The sequence below is a fragment of the Haemorhous mexicanus genome, chromosome 9 (assembly GCF_027477595.1).
Source record: "Haemorhous mexicanus isolate bHaeMex1 chromosome 9, bHaeMex1.pri, whole genome shotgun sequence".
NCBI classification, from domain to species: Eukaryota; Metazoa; Chordata; class Aves; order Passeriformes; family Fringillidae; genus Haemorhous; species Haemorhous mexicanus.
In genome coordinates, this window is record NC_082349.1 from 15,830,606 (window position 1) to 15,852,060 (window position 21,455).

The 21,455-nt window shown below is 38.2% G+C and overlaps 1 protein-coding gene across 2 annotated transcripts in view; it reads left to right on the top strand.

The window, feature by feature from the left end:
* Positions 1 to 20,577, top strand: part of PKN2 (protein kinase N2) — a 55,014-nt gene extending 34,437 nt beyond the window's left edge. The window contains exons 4-22 of one of the 2 annotated variants that reach the window (XM_059854184.1): positions 2,035 to 2,152; positions 3,753 to 3,898; positions 3,991 to 4,204; positions 6,984 to 7,169; positions 7,461 to 7,570; positions 9,456 to 9,599; positions 9,738 to 9,813; positions 10,137 to 10,311; positions 10,558 to 10,687; positions 11,127 to 11,281; positions 11,379 to 11,454; positions 11,537 to 11,628; positions 12,610 to 12,786; positions 13,373 to 13,435; positions 13,534 to 13,610; positions 14,985 to 15,127; positions 16,352 to 16,459; positions 18,011 to 18,091; positions 18,172 to 20,577. In XM_059854184.1, the coding sequence (XP_059710167.1) occupies positions 2,035 to 2,152; positions 3,753 to 3,898; positions 3,991 to 4,204; positions 6,984 to 7,169; positions 7,461 to 7,570; positions 9,456 to 9,599; positions 9,738 to 9,813; positions 10,137 to 10,311; positions 10,558 to 10,687; positions 11,127 to 11,281; positions 11,379 to 11,454; positions 11,537 to 11,628; positions 12,610 to 12,786; positions 13,373 to 13,435; positions 13,534 to 13,610; positions 14,985 to 15,127; positions 16,352 to 16,459; positions 18,011 to 18,091; positions 18,172 to 18,375 (2,475 nt within the window). In that variant the 3' untranslated portion in view covers positions 18,376 to 20,577. The remainder of the gene's footprint in view (positions 1 to 2,034; positions 2,153 to 3,752; positions 3,899 to 3,990; positions 4,205 to 6,983; positions 7,170 to 7,460; positions 7,571 to 9,455; positions 9,600 to 9,737; positions 9,814 to 10,136; positions 10,312 to 10,557; positions 10,688 to 11,126; positions 11,282 to 11,378; positions 11,455 to 11,536; positions 11,629 to 12,609; positions 12,787 to 13,372; positions 13,436 to 13,533; positions 13,611 to 14,984; positions 15,128 to 16,351; positions 16,460 to 18,010; positions 18,092 to 18,171) is intronic. The other variant, XM_059854185.1, reaches the window with a different exon arrangement.
* Positions 20,578 to 21,455: the final 878 nt, after the last annotated feature.

Sequence of the window (21,455 nt, forward strand, 5' to 3'; positions counted from 1 at the left end):
TCATCTCATGGGAAGCTTTTCCCTTTGTACTTTACTTGCTTCAGTAACATTCAGCTCAACCTATTTGGACTTGAACGCTTCTGAGATAACGATCACCTTTCCTTGGATGTGCGTAGGTTCTCTGAGATCCCATGACAGCTTTGCGGATCAGTTTTACAGGCACTGTCAGTTCTTCTCTACTCAGAAGATGCACTGAAATACTTTGTATTCAGCCTCCAACACTAAGAGAGCTGCTGAGCATTACACATACATTTTGATTCAGAAGATGTGATCTTCTGTCTCTTTAAAACCTAAGGATATCTCTGTAACACTGGATTGCCTCCACTCAACACACTGAAGGGCTAATGCTGCTCCTGAGCAAGCAAATCCATTCCAGTAAGAGACTGTGAGGGGTAATCAAGAGCAGCAAGATCAAATATAAGATAAAAGTGAAGATACAGAAAAAGGAACACTTCCAGCATATTTATACATCAGAATGATGCATGGATAAGGTTTAATACAGGATTTTGGAGTGACTTGTAATCTGTTACTTAAATCCTATACTCTGCTGGAGTCAGTGATTATTCCAAAATTTCACATCTGTATTCAAGAAAGTACTGATTTAGGAAAGTCAGTGTATTCATTAATTGGATAAGTAACATGGAATCTTAAAATATGAAATCTGTGGTATCTCCCTGTAATGTTGATTAATACTAAAACTTTAATTCGAGATTTGTGAAACTATGGTATGCAGAGGGGGCACAATTTCTTTCCACAAAACCAAAGTCTTTTTATGTGTAGATCTTGGTATATCTACCCTGCAGAACAAAGGGCAGCATTAAAATATCTGAGTGAGTAGTAAGTCAGGGTGCGAGGTCATAGAGGAGCTCTGTGAAGGTCAGTTTCTCAGCATACAGATCTTTCTTACAGTATGCTTCATGTGCCAATATTTCCAGCTCTGGGATCTGAGCTTTACTGCAGTTCTTTCTCTTGGTTATGGCAAGGGAAGAATTAATTTTTTTTAACTTCTTAAGTAGTTGATAACTTCATTATAAAATAAAAAATACAATTACAAACCATGTCCATGGGAAAGTAACTTATTAATGAGGTTATAGAGTGGCTACAAAATGAGCTAACCAAAATACCCTTTGGGTTGTAAGGGTGGTACACATCTGCCCTGACTGCTGTGATTGATTAGTACTTCATGGACAGGACAAATATACACTGCCTTAAATTTCCTTAAGTTTTCTTATACCTTGTTTTTGTTGTTGTTCATACTGCAAGTCAGATCACCTTTAAGCTGTCTGGTAATTGCCAGAACGTAGAGCCACGTGGCAGCCATGGAAGTTTATAAAAGTTCATCTTTAGGAATGTTCTCTTCTAAACAGCTTCTTGTGATACTGCTTTTGAAGATGAAGCTTGGTTATCTTAGTTTATTTAGATTTAAAAGTGCTGTACTGTACTTAGATTGCTGATGAAATAGCTAATGAAGTAGCCCTTGTTTGTTACATATTTATTAATGCAAAAAATGTTCAGCTTTCATTTGTTCAGCAAAATGTACTGCAGACTTATTGTGCTGTGTAAGCAACATCATATGTCTCATTTCAGTATTGAAAATCAACTCAGGTTAAATAGTACAATTACTTTTATGTAAGCTTAGTCTAGCAAATTTGTCTATTACAAGAGTTTTTACCATACTCAAAGTAAATTGGAGACATTCTACATGGTTTTGGAGGTATTTTGCACTTAATATCTTCTCCTTTCTTTAGTATCAGATTACAAAATATTTACACATGTAATGTTTCTAGATCATGCCTCCTTCACTCACCTTGAAACACATACAGTTTCCCTGGGAGTGGCTTACAGTCTTTAATCAACCAATGCCTCTGTCCTAACTTAATTTTCACCAATATCTTAATGTGGTTAGTGTGCCTAATGCTTTACTAAATGAAATGCATAGATTTAGTTCTTGTTTCTATGTGTGTTTTGAAACTTTCAGTGTGTCTTGTTCCATGAAGAAGTTTCTGATTTCATCTTGTCTGTTTGTTTTAATAGGATCGAAAACTTCTTGCCACAGCTCAGCAGATGCTTCAGGACAGCAAGACAAAAATAGAAGTTATAAGGATGCAGATTCTTCAGGCAGTCCAGACCAATGAATTGGCTTTTGATAATGGTGATGGTGTAGAAAGGAAATATGAATCATTAATGTCAGAATGTCATATAGATATATACCCATATGCACAGAGACTTACCATAAATTTCTGTTAGGAATATTTGATACAGCTTGCATGAACCAAAAACAATCAGAGGCTAGGCAAAACTTTGGGTGTCTTGGGGTGCCAAAAACATCTGAAGGAATGTGAAGGAAAATACCTTCATCGTTATGAAGAGAAATACCATCTCTGTTTATCATCCTTTCTATACTTTATGCTGTCCATATATACTTTTTGCTTTGTGATCGACCTTCTCATTTCATGCATGCTTTCTTTATCTTAATAATTAGTGATTTTTTTAATGGCATATAATCTTTATATTATGATGCTAAAAAAAAAATCTGATGCCAGTACAAAGCCTGCTTGTCATACATACTTGAATAGACTGACCTTATTATTTCTAGTGGTCGGACAGATGGAGGAGAATTTTTCCTGATTTTATCAGTATTTAGGCTAGATTGAGTGCTAAATAATTACCTTTAAAGCAACAAAAAAAAGTGTTATTAAAATGACCTGGCTTGAAATACTCATGCTGCATTTCAGAAGTATTTTTAAACTTGCATTTCATTGAAAATCTTCAAATAATAATAATAAAAAATTACTCGAGCTCTAATAGCATGAGTGTACTAGAAACTTACAGGCATATGGGTATATCTCTAAATCTTGAACTATATTTGTGTTCATTTCTGAATATTGACCTTGTATGACAATGCTTGTAGTCAGGGCCTGTATATATCCTAGGTAATGAAAAATGTGTGTTCATGTTTTATTTTGTGGTGTGTTAGGTGTTTGGTTTCTGTGTTTGTTTTTCCACACCACTTTTTAACACCCCATTTTAGTACATGGATTGTGTTTATAATTTGGTTAAAAGGAAAAGAAATTCATGCTAGAAAGGGCTTTCCAATGCCTTTTTGTGTTCCTACTACTCTTAGTGCATTACACAGAAAGGAATATATTCAGGAAGTGTTCTGGTTAGGATGTAGGATAAGCACTCTAAGATGTGGACATTAGAATGGTTAACCCAGGCCATTTAGCAAAGGCAGTGTATGGAATCTCTCACATTTCTCTGTGGTGGCAGAAGCCAGATTCCATGGGATTTCAAGTGAACCAGGGGGATTATCAGAAACTGATCAGGAATCTACTTGGCTACAGAGCACTTTAAAAGAGAAATGCTCATGGTGTAGTTCAGAAGTGTTGAAGTCCCAAAACTTCCTTGCCAGTTGAATATTTGGGATATTTCAGTTTTGTCCCTTAACTCCCCTGAAGACATTTTCTTTTTTTTCACATCTTCTAGCAATTATAGCTTTTCAGAAAGTAGGAACTGTTTCTTGAATTGAGGCCCTGATCAATTATTTCTTCATTCAAATGTAGATGCTTAAAATATCACTTTTTACTTTTATTACATACTTCAAGTTTCTCTTTGGACTACCAAATACACATCTCTCCTGGTTTTTCCCTTTTTCTTCTCCCCTCTGTTTATATGGAGGAGGGATTGATACTAAAGAAATAAAACCTGGTTGTTATCTTCAATGAAGGTTGTTTGTTTATATCTCTTTGCAGCAAAACCTGTGATAAGCCCTCTTGAACTCCGAATGGAAGAATTACGGCATCATTTTAGGATAGAGTACGCTGTAGCAGAAGGTGCAAAAAATGTGATGAAATTACTTGGATCTGGGAAAGTTACCGACAGAAAGGCACTTTCAGAAGTAATTTGTCATTACAATTTCTGATATTTTGTTTTAAAGGTTCTTTAGGGAAAAAAAATTGAACTATTTCAAATTCTTTTTGTTTTAAAAAGGCGCAAGCAAGATTTAATGAATCAAGCCAGAAGCTGGACCTCTTGAAGTATTCACTGGAACAGAGATTGAATGAACTTCCTAAAAACCATCCCAAAAGCAGTATTATTATAGAAGAGCTTTCATTAGTCTCCTCACCCACATTAAGTCCTCGTCAGAGTGTAATATCTACTCAAAACCAGTACAGTACACTGTCCAAACCAGCAGCTTTAACAGGTATGATTTAAAGAGCTTTTTTGGTTTTCCTTTTTTGATCTTAATTAATGATTTAAAACAAACCTTTAATGCCAACTATATTTCTTACTGGACATATGTAATTGTTGTTCTTTTCCTAGACAAAGGCATTTAGAGTTTCCAAGTGTCTATATACTGCAAAAATGCAGATAAGTTTCTTTGATTTATTTGTTTACCTTTTTATAATGTTATTGAAAATGTGACGCTCTGGCATTAAATAGCTCCCTATGGAATGATATTGCTAGCATTTACCAAATGCTTGTCATCTTGAGATTATCGTGGACTTATCATCGAGGTGTATAAGTATCATTATACCCATTTTACAGATAGGGAAACTGAGTTGCAGAAGGGTTCAGCAATTTGCCCATATCATATAATAAGTAGGTGGCAGAGCTGGAGATTGGCACCCAGCTTTTCTCCCAGTTCCTATTTTACCCATTGGACCTCACAGGATTTCTGGGAGGTGCGATTTATACTACCAAATCATGCATTATGTTTGTAATCCAAAGAAAGAGGTCCTAACAAACATACATGAAACCATGGGAGACTCTTGTTTGTTGGTGTCAACTGTTTTCCTTGCAAATAAGATTGGAGTGATTTTTTAGAGATTTAGCCTACTGTGAGGAACCACATTTATATATAAATGTGACTTAGGAGCATTTCATAGTTTGGGTTCACCTGGAATTGTCCTTCATTGAAAGTAAGGTTTGAACAGATGAATGATACTTTAACAAAGGCCTTGAACATTTGCCTCTTAATTGTTCTTAAAGAAAAATATGCTTCTGACTACCTGGGGGTATGTTGCTGTTCTAAATTTATTTAGTCAGTGGTCTAGAATTCCTAGAACAGATAGGTTTGATTTTATGTTTTGTTTCCTAACACATTTTGCATGTAACTATTAAGCCTTTTATTAACAGAGTAAGTTTATAAGGAAAAAAAAACACCTGTAATTCAAATGTTACTCAGGATATACCTGTAGAAATGAAACAGAATTTAATTTTTAAGTACTGTGGGGTTATATTTTGAAACAAAAAGAGGAACCTTTCTGCTAAGCAATAATAATAATAATAATAATAATAATAATAATAATAATAATAATAATAATATGGAGCAAGTCTATTTCTCTTGCATTGTGGTTTATCAGGACCTCAGCCAAGAGTCCTTGTAAAGTTGTGTGGTAAGAAGAACTTTTTTCATCAAATGAAAACTCAAATGATCACTGACTGTAGGCAGGAAGTATCATGCCTTGGGTTTAAAACAACTTGCTTTTTTTTTCTGTTTCCTGTAACACATAATGAAGAGTCTGATACCTTATAGTGACTATAATTTCTCTTTAAACGTGATTTACTGATACATATGAAATTTTTTTAATAGAAATTGACAAAGCTACATTCTTGTGAAGTTCTTCATAGTTTCACTTTCATATTGCCTACACAAAGAGCTTTTGTATTGAGCTGGATTTAAATGAACAGTGTCTCTGTGTTTTGCCTCTAATGCTTTGTGAGAAATAGGGCAATGCTACTGTCATACATCTTAAAGTGCATCAGCATGACTTTCTGATTTGCATCCATTCCTTATACAAGAGCATAGCTTTTCTGCTTATTAATATCTTTTTTTTTTCTAAACAGAGTTTGGGAATGAAGTATTCTTTTACCTTTTAACCTGTTTCGGAAGCCAATAGCATCTCTTTGTCTTCATAGCCTAATGCTTAGCTGTCACTTACGGCTGTTAGCTTCCTACAGGTTGGGATTTCTTCTTAGACTGGTTTCTTGCTGTCTGTTCTGTGGGCTATGATGTTGCCAGATCATTTTTAGGTTAAGTCTGACTTAAGTTTCTGTTACAAAAGAGTACTTTTTAAGTGTCATGGTTAAGTACGTTTACTATCAAAAGAAGACTGCATTTCCGAGCTGCTTTTCTAACTGACACTGATTATGAACTGGCTAATTTCAGCACTTCTAGTAGCTGATCTTGTCAGTCAGTGGTGTCACAGTTTCATAGATGTTATCTTGTACAGGATGAAGCCAGCCTACCATTCTTGTAACTATCTGTGATGTTCAGATGTTTTTGTGCTGCTGGAGGAAACTCTTCAATTTGAACAGCAGCCTTTATACCTCATTTGGTTAAAGATGCAGAAGATTTGGAAGAATAACTTGTTGAAGAGTAGCTTCTTGTCTCAGCTTTTATAAATCCAAATTCAGTCAAGTTGGAACAATTTAATGATTTTAAATTACTGACACAAATTTGACTTCAGCATGCACCAGGCAGATGTGACTTCTAGTGTGTGATTTCTTACACAAATCCATAGTCTCAATAGTTTGTTAATTTTATCCAGTATTAACTAGTTATATAAAACTCATTAAAAATTGTAATTGCTTCATCTGCAAGATTCACTGCTTTAATAAGAAACTTGAAATTTGTCAGTCTTAAAAAATGACATTGTTTAAAATTCGAACCCAACTCAGTTAGGTTCCCAAGTGAAGAAAACAAAAAGACTTCTGAAACACAACAAAAAGTTATTTTGTGTTACCTTGGTGAACTGTTGCTCTTTACTAGAAGGTTGAGTCCCACATAGTTGACTTTTAATGCTTTTATTTTCAATATATATGTGTGTCCTGGATTTGTCTTTTGATTTCATCTGATCTCTCTGTTATACCCTGTGGGAGTCAGAATGTGAGCTATTGCCATCAATCAGTCATTAGTCTTTTGCTTGTTTTACTTAAGAGCAGAAAACTTTCATAAATCGTTGTCCATCTTCTTCTAGGTACCCTGGAAGTGAGGCTCATGGGCTGCCAGGATATATTGGAGAATGTCCCTGGTCGATCAAAAGCCACATCGATTACATTACCTGGTTGGAGTCCAAATGAAGCCAGATCATCTTTCATAAGCAGACCCAGTAAAAGTAAAAGTGGGAGTGGTAGAAACCTTCTGAAAACTGATGACTTGTCCAGTTCAGTATACCCTTACTTCTCTTATTTTTATGCATTGTCTTTTATTTAAATTTTCATGGGCATGATATGTTCTGTAATTTAAAATATTAAATTGATTCAAAGCTTTAAACTTTAAATATTTCTTTACTTGTTAAGCTGTTAACAAAAGCAAAAACACAACCACACTATTATGCCCATAAGAACCAATTAAATATGAGATTACATTTCTAAGGGAAACTTACTGGAGATTTTTTTTGTTTGTGGAAAATCCTCTTAAAGATTTAAGCTGAGTTTATGTACTTTACTTACAGATGAAGTCTGTGCTGTACTGAAGCTGGATAACACCGTGGTTGGTCAAACTAGCTGGAAACCGATTTCCAATCAGTCATGGGATCAGAAATTTACACTGGAACTAGACAGGGTAAAAATGTGGCCTGATGTCATTGACAGCTGTAGTTGATTCTTGTATTCATTTCATGTCACTTTTTTCCCCTGTTGCTGTCATTTTATTCAAATTCCATAAGTGCAGCATTCCTGTCTTTACTAGAAAGAGCTCCCTGGACTTGGGCTGTTGTGCTGGGCCAGCATTCTAGAAATCTTATCTTTTCTGACTTACAAACTGATGTAATATTTTTGCCAAGATCTAACCATCAGTGGGTTTTCAGAGATGGGAGAGATGGTGCTTACCTTTTTATTTGGATCATCAGCTTTTAATTATTTATCAGTAAAGTGTGATATCAGATCAGTTTGGATGTTTTGGTAAAACCACATCAGAATTTTTAGTGTTTTTACAGAAGTGTTCTCATGTAAAGCTGGTCAGTTCTTCAGGGATTATAAATTCATTGATAGTTCTTTCTTATAACTTTAAATGTTACTTAGAGGGCACAAGCATTGAGTTGCTACTTTTGAAGTAGAATTTATGTTACATAGATTTAATCAAGTATTTTTTTTAGATACCTGATAGTCCTAGCATTTTAAGGTACAAGGTTTATTTTTTTTCCTGAAAATTAAACTATATTTTAGGAGCTTAAGTGTTATCTTCAGTACATGCTTACTCCAATACATGCTTCTCACATGAGGAAGAAATAACAGCCACTTTCCTGTTTTTTGCTTTTTCCCCACCAAGCCCCAGTCCAGATTCCCTCATCTAGGAAGGAAGCAGTTTTAGACTTGCAGGTAGAGAAATTCAAGTTACAGTCAGGAGTAGTGCAGAAAAAAAAACCAAGCAGCTGTGGAGCCCTGAAGCCTCAATTATTTTCAGATTAAGACTTGAACTACTCAGTGTAGTAGCTGCTCCTGCCAGCCTCATGTGTTGTGGGCTCTATTTAAGAACTCAGGTTTTGGTGCCAGAAAAGTACTTTGCTTCTGCTGTTCCTGGCCACATATCCTGAGACAGGCTCCGAAGGTCAGAGCATGGTGCCAGTGACACCAAGGGTTGGGTTCAATCCCCATATAGGTCATTCACTTAAGAGCTGGACTTGATGATCCATGCAGGTCCCTTCCAACTCAGAATATTCTGTGAATCCTTCTGTGCTTGAAATGCACAATCCGAGCCCTGTTATTCTTTCATCTGGTGCTTCTTGACTTTTATTTCTTTTAAAACCTGTCATAGCTATGGTAGACAGTAAAATGATGTAATGTGATGGAATTGAAGTAGTAACATACGATGGTGCTGTTACATTGCAGGATTCACATGTATTGCAGGATTCTTCACTTCTGGGGCAGGTTTTTGTAACACACATATAAGAACACATAAATCACATCAGCAAGATAGAGCAGTAGTTCCTGGTAGTTTAAAGTTTTTGGCCCCTCTTTACAACCTTGTTACAAAAGGTGTAAGCATTTCTGAGATAGTCTATAAGGTTTTACATCATCATGTATATGCAGGTACTGCAGTGTTTGCAGGCATGAAATGAAATTGATACTTGTAAAAAATACAGAAATTACCAAACTTGAGGTTTCTAAGCACAAATTAAGCTTTGTTGTCAGAGCTTGGGCTAAAACATCTTGAACAAGCAATGTTGCTAGACTGACCCAAAAAGTCTGGTGACTGTGGCTCTCTGCTTCTACTCTCAGGAAAAATTTTACACTTGTGCTTTTATTTGTACACTGGAGATCTCCTCTGAACTGAAGTGAAATGCTGTGATCATCAGAGCTTCAGTCTGACTGGTTAGCCCTGGCGGCCTTTTAAAATAACAGCTCTGTATCTTGGTCCTTGAGTTCCTCGATCTTACAATTGTACTGTGGTAACTGTTGCAGAACAATTACTAATAAGTGATTTCCTGTGTCTGTGTTTCCTGTCATAGTCACGTGAATTAGAAATCTCAGTTTATTGGCGTGACTGGAGATCTTTGTGTGCAGTAAAGTTTCTGAGGTTGGAAGATTTCCTGGATAACCAACGGCATGGCATGTGTCTCTATCTCGAACCCCAGGGCACTCTGTTTGCAGAGGTAAAAATGTTTCTTTGAAGCACTTGAACATACTTGAAAGTATTACATGGCAGAATAGTTTAACAAGTTTTCCTTGAACTTTTAAGAATGCATTTTGTTCTGAAACTTGAACTATAACACGCATTATTTGAACTGCAGGTTACGTTTTTTAATCCGGTTATTGAAAGAAGACCAAAACTCCAGAGGCAGAAGAAAATCTTTTCGAAACAGCAAGGTGATTCTTTAATATAAACATGTAAAGCTTAAAAATTGTATAGATCTGTGAAATTTTTTATACAGAGGTCTAATGTTTGCCTGCAAATCATACTGTTGATAATGAAGGATTTGACATTGCATTTAGAAATTTTTTGTATTAGAATTCCTTGTTATGCATTAGCATTTAATTGTAAATAATTAGAAATTGCTAAGGAAAATTACAAATTTAGTTTGTTTTTCATAAACTATAAATTAATTAATATGGGATCTTTAAATTATTGGTTTTGGTAATGAGTAAGGAAATTACTTGCACTCTGTTTTCTTTTTTCATAATATCTATAGGCAAAACATTTCTCCGAGCTCCTCAGATGAATATTAATATTGCCACTTGGGGAAGGCTGGTAAGAAGAGCTATTCCTACAGTGAATCACTCTGGCACCTTCAGCCCCCAAGCAGCAGTGCCTGCCACAGGGCAAGTGGTGGATGCCCAGCTCGCTGAACTGACCCTGCCAGCCGGGTAGGTCACCTCTGCAGCTTTGCAGTACCCCTGAGTGCAGGAGGGAGCACTGAGAGGCTTCTGTCCTCGTGTACAGAATGTGTGCAGAGTCTGGGTATCCTGCAAGGCTGCGCACTTTTCCATTTTTCAGTTGTGGAAAACTATTCTGCAGCTCGATCCAGACACACAAGGCTTGGTTTAGGAGAAATCTACAAGTATTAAAATTGTCTTTGCTATACACTGAGGAGTTATTTATTTTCTTGTCAGTGACTCTCCTGTAGCCAAATTGGACTTTGAACTTGAGCCTGAGCCTCCACCTGCTCCACCCCGTGCATCTTCCCTTGTGGAAATATGTGAATCTTCCTCTGAGATAAAGGCTCCTGATGTGCCTTCTCAGGCAAGTAATTTCTAAGAATCTTGGGTTATACAGTTTAACTTGGTTGTAATATTGGCATCTTTGTGATGGATTTCTGCCTTTATGAATCAGCATATGCTCCCTTAACTTCCACACACAGAATTGTGTCAGTAGAATTCTGATTGCTCTTCGTGGCAGACTGTTTCTGTGGTTGGTGTGTTTAACACTCCATGTAATTAGTTCTACCACAGAAAAAGCCTGAGCTCCAAACCTGTTAGAGTATTCAGGATAAAATGGTTTTATTAAGAAAGAGCAGAATGACTGGAGCAGTAGGATTTCATCAGTGTGCTAAAATTTTACTTACCTGTATCATCTGGAAATTTGCCATTTTAGCCTAAACAGTGGGTGTATTTAGAACTTCATGTGCTTGTAGTAAAATTTCTGCATTCATTTGCCTTCACAATCAGTTTTAAATTTTCAGGTTTCTTGTTCTTCACAGGATGAAGTAACAACTTTTGATTTTGAAAATGGCAGAAATAGTATTGTTCCAAAACTCCAGCCTGAAATAATCTGTGAGTCTGATGTTCCCCATTCAGACATGAAATACACCAACACCAGAGAGCCCGAAGATAGAAGGTAAAAAAGAAGTGTTTTTTCTGTTTTGATCTGAATAATATTTCTTAAAGCTAACAAACTAGGAACTTTGGGACTTTTTTTTTTTTTTTTTACATAGATCACAACAAAGATTCCAGTTCAGTCTGAAGGATTTCAGATGCTGCGCTGTACTGGGCAGAGGACATTTTGGAAAGGTAAATGTCAAAGGCCTGCTTCAAGTATCAAGGCTTTATCAAAAAGTAGATACAGCTCTTCAATTTATCTCCTCTGTTTTAGGTGCTGTTGGCAGAATACAAAAACACAAATGAGATGTTTGCTATTAAAGCCTTAAAGAAAGGAGATATTGTGGCTCGTGATGAAGTGGACAGGTCAGTTTGTCCAATATAACCATGTGGATTCCATAAACCGGTTGTGTGCTCTGCCAGGGAGCTGCTGAATTGAGTGGTAGAGCGAAGTCAGTTGTCATCTTCCTGTGTAGCTGGCTGCTGTAGATGTGTATTCTTGTTCTGGGGCAGAGTAACCCCTGGTTTGTTTTAGTGCCCTTCCTTTGCCTGAACTACAGCTCTGACTTAAGGCTGATCCTGATTTTGATTTTCAGGTTCTCTTGCAAGTATTCATTCTAATTACTTCCATCACATTAGGGGATAACAGTGACTGTTTGCTTTACTGGCAGAACTCATGTTGCTATTTCTGAACCTGTAACATACTGTCATGCTCTGTCCATCATATTTCTCTTTGTATACTCCACTGGGTTGGGTGTTTTTCAATCTTTTTGACCCAAAACTCAGGTTCTGGTTTTTTGGGTTTTATTTGCTTGGACATGAAAGAGCCATTACAAAATTGTTTGGTTTTAGTGCAAGAAGGTGTTTTTACAGTTGCTTAAGAGTGACTGTATTCATTTACAGGAAGAAAGATAGCTGTATTAACAATAACCTACAATTTAAACAATTGGTTTAAGGAGAAATAACCAGGAATTACTATAGATAGATATCTGTAATACTGTCGCTGGATTTCCACTTTACATTTTGTAAATAATTAAAATTAAAATTGATTGAAATGAATGTCACATGATAGCAGTGCATACTTAATGCAATCCAAGTATTTGGAAGGAGAACTGTCGGCACAATTTTCATGGGCTGCTAGGTTTTCTCTTTTCATTTGGGAAAGCTAAATATAAATTCATGAAATCCTGATATTAAAATCTCTCTCTTGAACAAAAAAAAAAAAGTTCTTATCTTATCCTGAGGAATAGAGCAAAAAACATAAAGTATAAAATACCAGTAATTTCTGAGAATTGAAAAACTGTTGTTCAGCACTGAGCTTTATGTTGTTCCTGATTTTGTTTGCAGCTTGATGTGTGAAAAGCGAATATTTGAAACTGTGAATAGTGTAAGACATCCCTTCTTGGTGAACCTTTTTGCTTGTTTCCAAACCAAAGATCACGTGTGCTTTGTAATGGAATATGCCGCTGGTGGGGACCTGATGATGCACATTCACACTGATGTCTTCTCTGAGCCCAGGGCAGTGTGAGTATCCCTCCCCTCCTGTGGCATTCAGGGACGGGCCCTTGGCTCAGTGGATAAGAACTAAGGGCTTTATCACCACATGCCACCACATTATGCTCTTCAGTAAACACTGCTTAAGTTTTTAAAAGGGTTGGAGATTCTAATTGATTTTGCTGTTAGAAGATGACGTGCAGGTTTAATGTGCCTGAATCTACACTGAATTCTACACTGAAAATCTATATACAAGTATTTAATTTTTATAATACTTTTTTTTAGGATTACATAAAAAAGCTGAATGAAGAGTTAAAATAGACAAAGCTAAAAAGGGAAAGAATAAGCTGATTTAGAAAACCTTCAATGCTGTAGCAGTGAATACTACAGAAAATTTATCATCCAGCCCAAGCAAATATGCCACAGTTTGAAAGCTCCAAGTGTTTTTGCCATCTGGCTTTAAAACTCTGGCCTTGAATAAAACTAATCTGTGCCCAAAAAAGCAATTGGTAATTTTCAAAGGATGGCTCATAAAAAAAATCAATAATAATGGACTTCACATTCTGAAAAGCAAGACAAAATTCCACTGAAATTTTAACTTTAACTTTTTTGACAGATTTTATGCTGCGTGTGTGGTTCTTGGACTTCAGTATTTACATGAGCATAAAATAGTGTACAGGTAAGTAGTCATTTCCAGCAGATGAATTTCAGCTGTTCTGAGTAGTACTAAAGAAACACATCAAGTGATGCAATTTTTGTTCTCCAATGTTCATTTAGAGATTTGAAGTTGGATAACTTATTGCTGGACACAGAAGGCTTTGTGAAAATTGCTGACTTTGGTCTTTGCAAAGAAGGTAATGGCCCTTAAATTTTCTTTCTAGAGTAAGAAATAGTCTGTCCTACTCTTGACTGTTTCCTTGAGAGTGTGGGACTGTGAGATGTGCATAGGGTTTATGCATACATAGACCCTTTTACCATGTGTCATTTGAAGGAAAAAAAAATACACCCCTGATTGTACAAATGTGGACATAAGAGGAAGTTCCTTAGTAGGGAAATATCAGGAGCATGTGAGCATTGCCCTGTTCTTTTTATTTATTGTCAGTGAGCATCACCTATTCTGACTCTTACTTCATCACATCTCTGCTTGTTAACAAGGCACACTGCACATTTTATGAGTAGGAAAAGCATTAGGTGGTTTCCTCATTCTAAACATCTTGACACAGCACAACAAAATCAAGTGCCATTATAATCCATCCTGAGTTGTTGCTTTTTTACAAATAGATTATCTATTTTTTTAGCTCAGAAACAGTTGCAACTCTGAGTATGTGGAAATGTGATTCTTAGGAAAATTATGTGCAAAGTATACTACAGCTAAAATTGAGAGATTGTCCCAAAAGGAAAGTCTAGAAAGTTACTTTCAAGCACCTCACTACTGACAAATACCAAATAGAGGTAGTTATTACAGTGTTTTTCTCAAAACCCATTATGTGGGCCAAGATCCTTTTTCAGTTTCTCTAGCCTGTCTTGCATATCTTTTTCTTTAAGGTAGCCTAAAAGGGAATTTGGTAAATTCAGTAGGTCTTCAAACATGAGTGCCAGGGCAAGTCCTGTGACTGTAGCTACAAATAAGTTCTGTAAATGACAAAATAAAATGAGAAGGAAAGTTCTTTCCTTTACTGACTGTTACAGTTAGTGGTTTTTTCAAGTTTTCTGCAGCAGCTCCCCTTGTCTTGTCACATCAGGCCTGGTGGTGCTGATGTCCCAAACTGTGCCCCTCTGGCAAATCCACAGGGCTTATTTTGCTCCACAGTCTTTCAGTACACTCCATGTTTTACTCTGCTATATGTAATTTGCACTACAGAAGCATCCAGAGGGGCACATTTGGCTAAACTAGTGTGTACTGGGTTTTCTTTTGCTAACTGGTAGAAATGGAGCATAAGATTGTATCTTTCCAAACAAAGATAACTGGGTAACAGAAGTGTAACTGGAACCTTAATCTGGCTCATTGCATATAGTGAAGGATAGAATTTGAACAGAAGCACATGTGAAACAAAGGCATGGGGAGGAAGAAGGAGGGAATGTTTTACCTCATTGGCCTGAGCCTTCAGGTCACAGGCCTTGGATCTACAGTATCGGTTGAAGTTGCTCTGGAGGGAGGTTCTGCTTGGAGGAACAGGTTGTGGAATGGCAGAAAATACTGCTTGCTTTTCATTATCTGTAACTTTCAGGAATGGGATTTGGAGACAGAACAAGCACGTTCTGTGGCACACCGGAATTTCTGGCTCCAGAGGTGCTGACAGAAACCTCCTATACAAGAGCTGTAGACTGGTGGGGTCTTGGTGTTCTTATCTATGAAATGCTGGTGGGTGAGGTAAGTTCTAGTAAGGTACAGTGGAGTCATAGAAAGCAATGTTTAAAGGTTACAAACCTCAAGATACCAGCCTGTTAACATTTCATATGCCCTACCTGCCACAGTATCAGTATGCATAGGCATACCCAGCTTTACAGTGAGCATCTTAATGTGAGTCGTCAAGAAAAAGAAGTGTGAAATACTGGGCAGCTACTCACCTGACATTGGCTGCTGTAACACTAGAGAAGTTGGCACGTCATGTCTGGAGCTTGAATTATCAGCAATTGTAGAAGCCAACAAGTTGTAACAGATTTTTGCTTTACTCTATTTTTAATTACATCATTATGTCTTAAATCAAATTCCACTAATGGCAGTGTCTCTAAGAGCACAGTACATCTGTACATACAGTTTGGGGGAGCTAGGTTTCCAGGACACATCTGTTACCAAATCTAGATGTGCACAGCAATATATCAGTCTTCTGCTTTCAAATGCTTTTGGGGAAAAAATTAACTTCTTAACTCTTTTAGCTTGAACAAAAGTGAACTTTAACACATAGAATTGGATAGCAATGAAAGATTATGCCAAACACGCTAAAATAGGAAGCCTCAGTTCCATGTAAATGAGCTGGTATAAATAAATCACTGTTGAGAAGTTTCTTTGCCATTGCATATACTGCTCTAGCTCCTGGTCCATTTTGTAACAGTATCTTCCAGGTGGCACAGTGATAGCACACACGCTAAAAACTCGTAATTTTCTTCTTTTTCAAAAAAAGATGGTTGTTCAACTTACTTTCACTTCCTTTCAGGTAAAAAAAGACAAAAAGCTTGTGCAGTGTCACCTACATCTGTCAGGCCACTTCAAAACAGTTTGAAAACCCTTGAGCTGCAATATGCTAAAGATTTTACTAAAGCAAATTAGTCTTGCCCATGCTATTTGTGAATGGCAGCTACCCCAAAGAAGAGCTGATAGATAATTTCCATGTACACCCTGAGTTCAAAGCAGATCCCAGTTTTAGGTGTTTCTACATCTACAAGCACATTTTTAAAACACGGTCCTTCAGTAGGAATTATGGGATAATGCCAACTTGCCTTTTCTCTCTTCCTTATGGAAAGCCACGTATCTCTTTCTGGGAAGGAAGACTTCATTTCAGGGTGTCTAGTTCCAAATATTCAGATGAGTTTGTTGTTTTCAATTTTGATTTTAAGCCTGTTTATAGTAGCGGGTTTTTTTTCGCTTTCATTACAGTCTCCCTTCCCTGGAGATGATGAAGAAGAGGTGTTTGACAGCATTGTAAATGATGAAGTAAGATATCCACGATTTCTGTCTACAGAAGCCATCTCAATAATGAGACGGGTAAGAATATTTTAATAATTATTACAGTATCTCCCTCTTGTCCTGTTTCCAACAATTACTTTTGTGAGGAACAAAATAGTTTAGGAACCTGCACTTTGTATTTTTTTTGACAATTAAATTTCAGACTTGCTTCATTTATGCTCTGCCTGTCACCTTAAATGAAAATAGTCTGTGCTATTCCACGTTGTTTGGAGCAAGTTTTTCTTTTTACAGTGTAAAACACTTATGGCTCTATTTTCTCTCTGAGCTAAGTTTCCTAGTTTTACCTAACTAGAGTAGTTCAGCTCTCTTTTCCTAGCCAAACACTGCTGCATTGACCTATTTGGTAGATTAGCATTGTCACATGAATATTTTAATTCAAAGACTTCCAAATCTTTTTGGTTTCATTCCAGCTGGGGCAGGGAACTGTACACACAGCATCTGCAGTCCCATTCTTGCAAAGAACAGCTGATTTTGGTTATGGTTGTTGCTAGTGCTATTCCTTAGTGAGACGTGTCTGCTTATCAAAGGAAGGCAGTTGAACCTAAGTTAGCACCTTATCACAGTTGATAGAAAGGCAGTATTGGAGGTGGTTCCAAAGCCTTTGGAATCAGCCTCTCCACATAAATGCCTGATGCTGAGTATCAGTTTAGCACCCAATTCAGCAATGTGCTGTAGCACAGTTAACTACTGTGACATAACATCTACGTAATAGCATAAATATTCAGTAATTTAAAACAATTGCTTAGTCCCAGAGAGAGTGTTTGCCTAGAGAAAGCAAGCAGAATACAGATTTAAGGCTGTACCTGGGGAAGGTATTTTTGCTGTGAAAATTCATGCCAGTATCCACAAGCCACCGGGTGCTGCTCCACTGCACCCACAATACATGTACTAGGAACTTTGTTTACTAGTTGGAGCTCGGTGCATGCTCTTTCCATCACAGAATTTCATTCACAATATACTAGACATTATTTTTTGATGGCTGCATCATGACTATCAACCCACCCTGCTGTTGAGCCCTGCCTGAAACAGGGAGCTGCTCACAGCAGTACAGTTCACAAGGGGGAGCATCAGACTTCTGGGGGTAACTAGGAAACCCTTTCCTTTGGCTGAATGTGTGAAGCAGCTTGAACCCTCTCCTGGTAAATCAACTGCTGTGAAGGAGCTGAGCACTGAGACAGCAGGGTAATTAATCTCTTCTCTGAGCTTTGCAACCACTGGCTAATGTAAATCTGCACCCTCACCAGCAAAGAGGAACTTTGCACTCTGTGACTTGCCCCAGATCACCTCCAGTACCAAGACATGGCAGCACAGCTCTGCAGGGAGACAGATCAGTCTGCTCTGGCACTGGTCCTGGCTTAGCTGCTGCTGAAACTGTGCTGGCAGGCTGAAAGAGCACTGCTAAAAGCTTTGTCTGTCCATTGCTTCAAGGGGAAAGGACTTCCCACAGGTCAGGCAGTATGGCTTTCACTGTCCACCTTATATTGGTGTTGGCTCTTACACAGTAACATTCATCCTTCTTCCTTTCCCTCCCCCTGAATTTCTTCACTGAAACTCTGCATGTTTTGTCAGCTGCTACGAAGAAATCCAGAGCGGCGTCTTGGGGCTGGAGAGAAAGATGCTGAGGATGTGAAAAAGCATCACTTTTTCAGAGTGAGTACAAACTAATACTATTTCTAAGGACACAGAGGAGTAGAGATGGGAAACTAAACATCAGTTCATTTCTTTTACAGCAAATAGATTGGCATGCTTTACTGGCCAAGAAAGTCAAGCCTCCTTTCGTACCTACCATTAGAGGAAGAGAAGATGTCAGTAATTTTGATGATGAATTTACCTCTGAAGCACCTATCCTCACTCCACCTCGGGAACCAAGGATACTTTCAGAAGAAGAGCAGGAAATGTTCAGAGATTTTGATTACATTGCTGATTGGTGTTAACTTCCACACACTGTGAAGCCCCAGCTGACTGGCTCACAAGAATGCCTCTCTCTGAAGAATACTGACCCTTCAATTGCTTTCTGTGCCACCTGCAGCTTCTGGGTTTTTTTAAATCACATGAAGATCCTTTTAAGTACTGTTTTAACACTCTTTTGAAGAGTGGCCTCTTTGTATATTGTTTTTATCTGAGCACTGGAAAGCAGGTCTATGGCGTTCCTAAGCCGAGTTGGTGAACCCAGGCTGTGTTGAACTTCCCGCACATGGGCGCACGTGGATCTGTACAGTTTCTCTCACTCTTCCACAGCAGATAATACCGCTTTTTAAGTATCTGCCTTACGTGGGAAAAGCAGACTTTGAGCTAGATAATCTCCACTCAGCCACACTGAAGTAAGTTGGGATACCAGTGACACTCACACAGGACCTGGTTCTAGTCGGAGAAGGCAAATGATTTCAGCTAAACATTGTGCAGTCTTTAAATCTACACATTTTTACGTACACCTTCATCTTGTGTTCTTAAAATAATGGTATTGAGAACAGATATGCCTTGTTTTGTAAATTTTCTATGGTATTTATTAGGAAAAATGTTAAACACCTTGCCTTTCAGATAACAACTGTGTAAGTGCTTCCATTACAAAGAAAAAACCAGAAAAATCCGGAGAGTTTACCAAAGTCACTTGCCAAACAGTTTTGCCTTCAAGCTCCTTGAGCATGGCTTAAGGCCCTGGTTGGGATGAGGAATGTAAGGAGGGCACTGCTCAGTCTAACCCCGGAGCGGAGCAGCCGCAAGGCCCAGGCCCAGCCCCTTCCGTACTCACCTCGAGCCTTTCCCGCAGCCCGAGGGCGCAGAGAAGTTCCCAGTCCGTATCTAACCCCCTCCACCCTCCTCTGTCTGCTGTACAGTATCATATCACTTAGGAAAAGTAAGCATTTTCAATGTATACATGCTGTGAACATGTATATTTGGAAGTTGTAATGTATTCTTACCTCCAGGCAAGTAATTTAACTGTACCACTTCACGATGTTGCATAGTGGCCATGTGAACAAAAAAAAATGTATCCATGCAGGCCACTGAGCTCCAGCCCCTGGATTGGCAGTTACTGAGGGTAAAAAGCAATATGTTGTAATAGAATGTATAAATATTTTTGATAAAAACAGTGTATATTTTATAAACCCCTTAACACTAAAAGCTGTACCTCAAAAGTTGATAAGTAATTTAGACCAGACACTGTGTGTATTTGTAAACCAAGACCTATTTTTGGCATCTGCTGTTCTGTGGGCAAACATTGACTCTTGGAAAATAAATTTTCCACCTGGTCCTTACCTCTAGCACTATTCAGCACTGTAACCTCACAGGTTCATCCTGGCCAGGAGTTTGCTGTTCATGGGCCGAGGCAATGAGCATCACACTCAAATGAATCAAAAACTGGTAATTTTATTAATTCAAAGAAGAAATGCAAACCACTGGAGTATGCAATGCTAAGGTGGTGGTTTAAAATCAAGATGCTGGACAGACCTGCAGGGTTAGGCAGGGGAGAGGCTTAAGGGATAAAAAAACAAAATAATTGTTACTAGGTCTAAATCAGGCCAGTCCCCCACAGGAATGGGGCAGGCACCTTCCTCACTGCTACAAATCACGTTGGAAAGAGTGAGTCAACTCCTCAGCATTCCTTGTTTCCAGGTTCTGTATTGACTAGAAACAAATTATGTTCCTGTATCTAGCTGAAACCAATACTTTTGAGGTACAGTCAGCTCACCCTTTTTGGTTCCCAAATATATATATATATACACAAGCATCTTGCAGGGTGCTTAATACTTATGAAAGTATCCTCAAACATACCTTTTTGTAACTACATCTTGTACAGAAATCTTTTTTTTAATCTAAGCAAATCACTAAAAAAAAAAAAAATTAGAAAAAATTAGAGGGCAGGGTATGTTCACCCAGTTAAGCTGAAAAAAGCACTAATTTTATCTCTGTAGTTTTTTAAATATTTTTAGGCAGATTAAGATTTAAACCCTAGATTGTAAATATATTTTGCTATACTTTATCTGTATGTGGCTGCTCAAGCACTTTGTAAGGAAATTAGGATATTTTAGAATGGTACACTATGCATTAAATGAAATGTGCCTTTAACAAATGTCATTCTAAGTGTTTTGCAGTCATTAATATCACAAATTAAAGGTCTAAATAGAGTAATTTGTAAATTGTGTCTCAAACATGATTTTGCTGTTCCTTGAAGTGGCTGGTCATGTGTCTCAAACATGATTTTGCTGTTCCTTGAAGTGGCTGGTCATGTCTTCCCCACAGGTACCTTCCAAAAAGATCTTAATGTCAGGAGAGGACCCATTCTCTTGGTGGCAGCTCAAAAGGCTTCCGTTATGTTTTTTTTTTTTTAAGAAAATGACGAACTGCCTCTGAGCAGTCTCTGGCTTGGAGCAGTTGGGAGAGCTGGAGTCTGGTCTGCTTGGCTCAGCATTCTCCCTCCCAGGCTTCCCTGAGGGCACAGGGAGACAGCTCAGTCCTGCTCCTGGCTTCTTTACAGTCTCTTTCCTACCACCATTTCTTAAGCAAGCTGTGTAACCAAACGAAGTCTGTACCTACCTACCTACCCCTCACCGAGCTCATTTTTTGGACAGTCTAGAGGATGAAGCTTTCTTCTGAGTGCATTTAGAACAGAACTCTTTACTTTTAGGAACTACATGGAATTGTACGTGGCCATTTTGCCCAGAGGCAGACACTTCACTTCATACCTGGCTAAACAATCGATCCAGAAAGGGCTGGCTCCAGCGTTTCAAGGATCTGATCTGAACTGCCGTTGAATTAAGGCTTGAAGATGTTCCCCACACACCTGTGTGTGGGGAATGCAACCCTGCATGGTCCTGTCCTGCCTTCTCCGGGGCTGGCTGCTGAGCCGCCCCCTCAGGCCCGTCCCGGCTGAGCCGAGCGCCCCGAGCCCGCCCCCGGCCTGAGGGCGGCGGTGCCTCCCGGGCCGCGCCCCTGGAGCTGGCTGACACAGGCAGCAGGAGCTACCACAGCGGTCACAGCTGCCTCAAAATTAATCCAGAGCTAAGCCATATTTTTT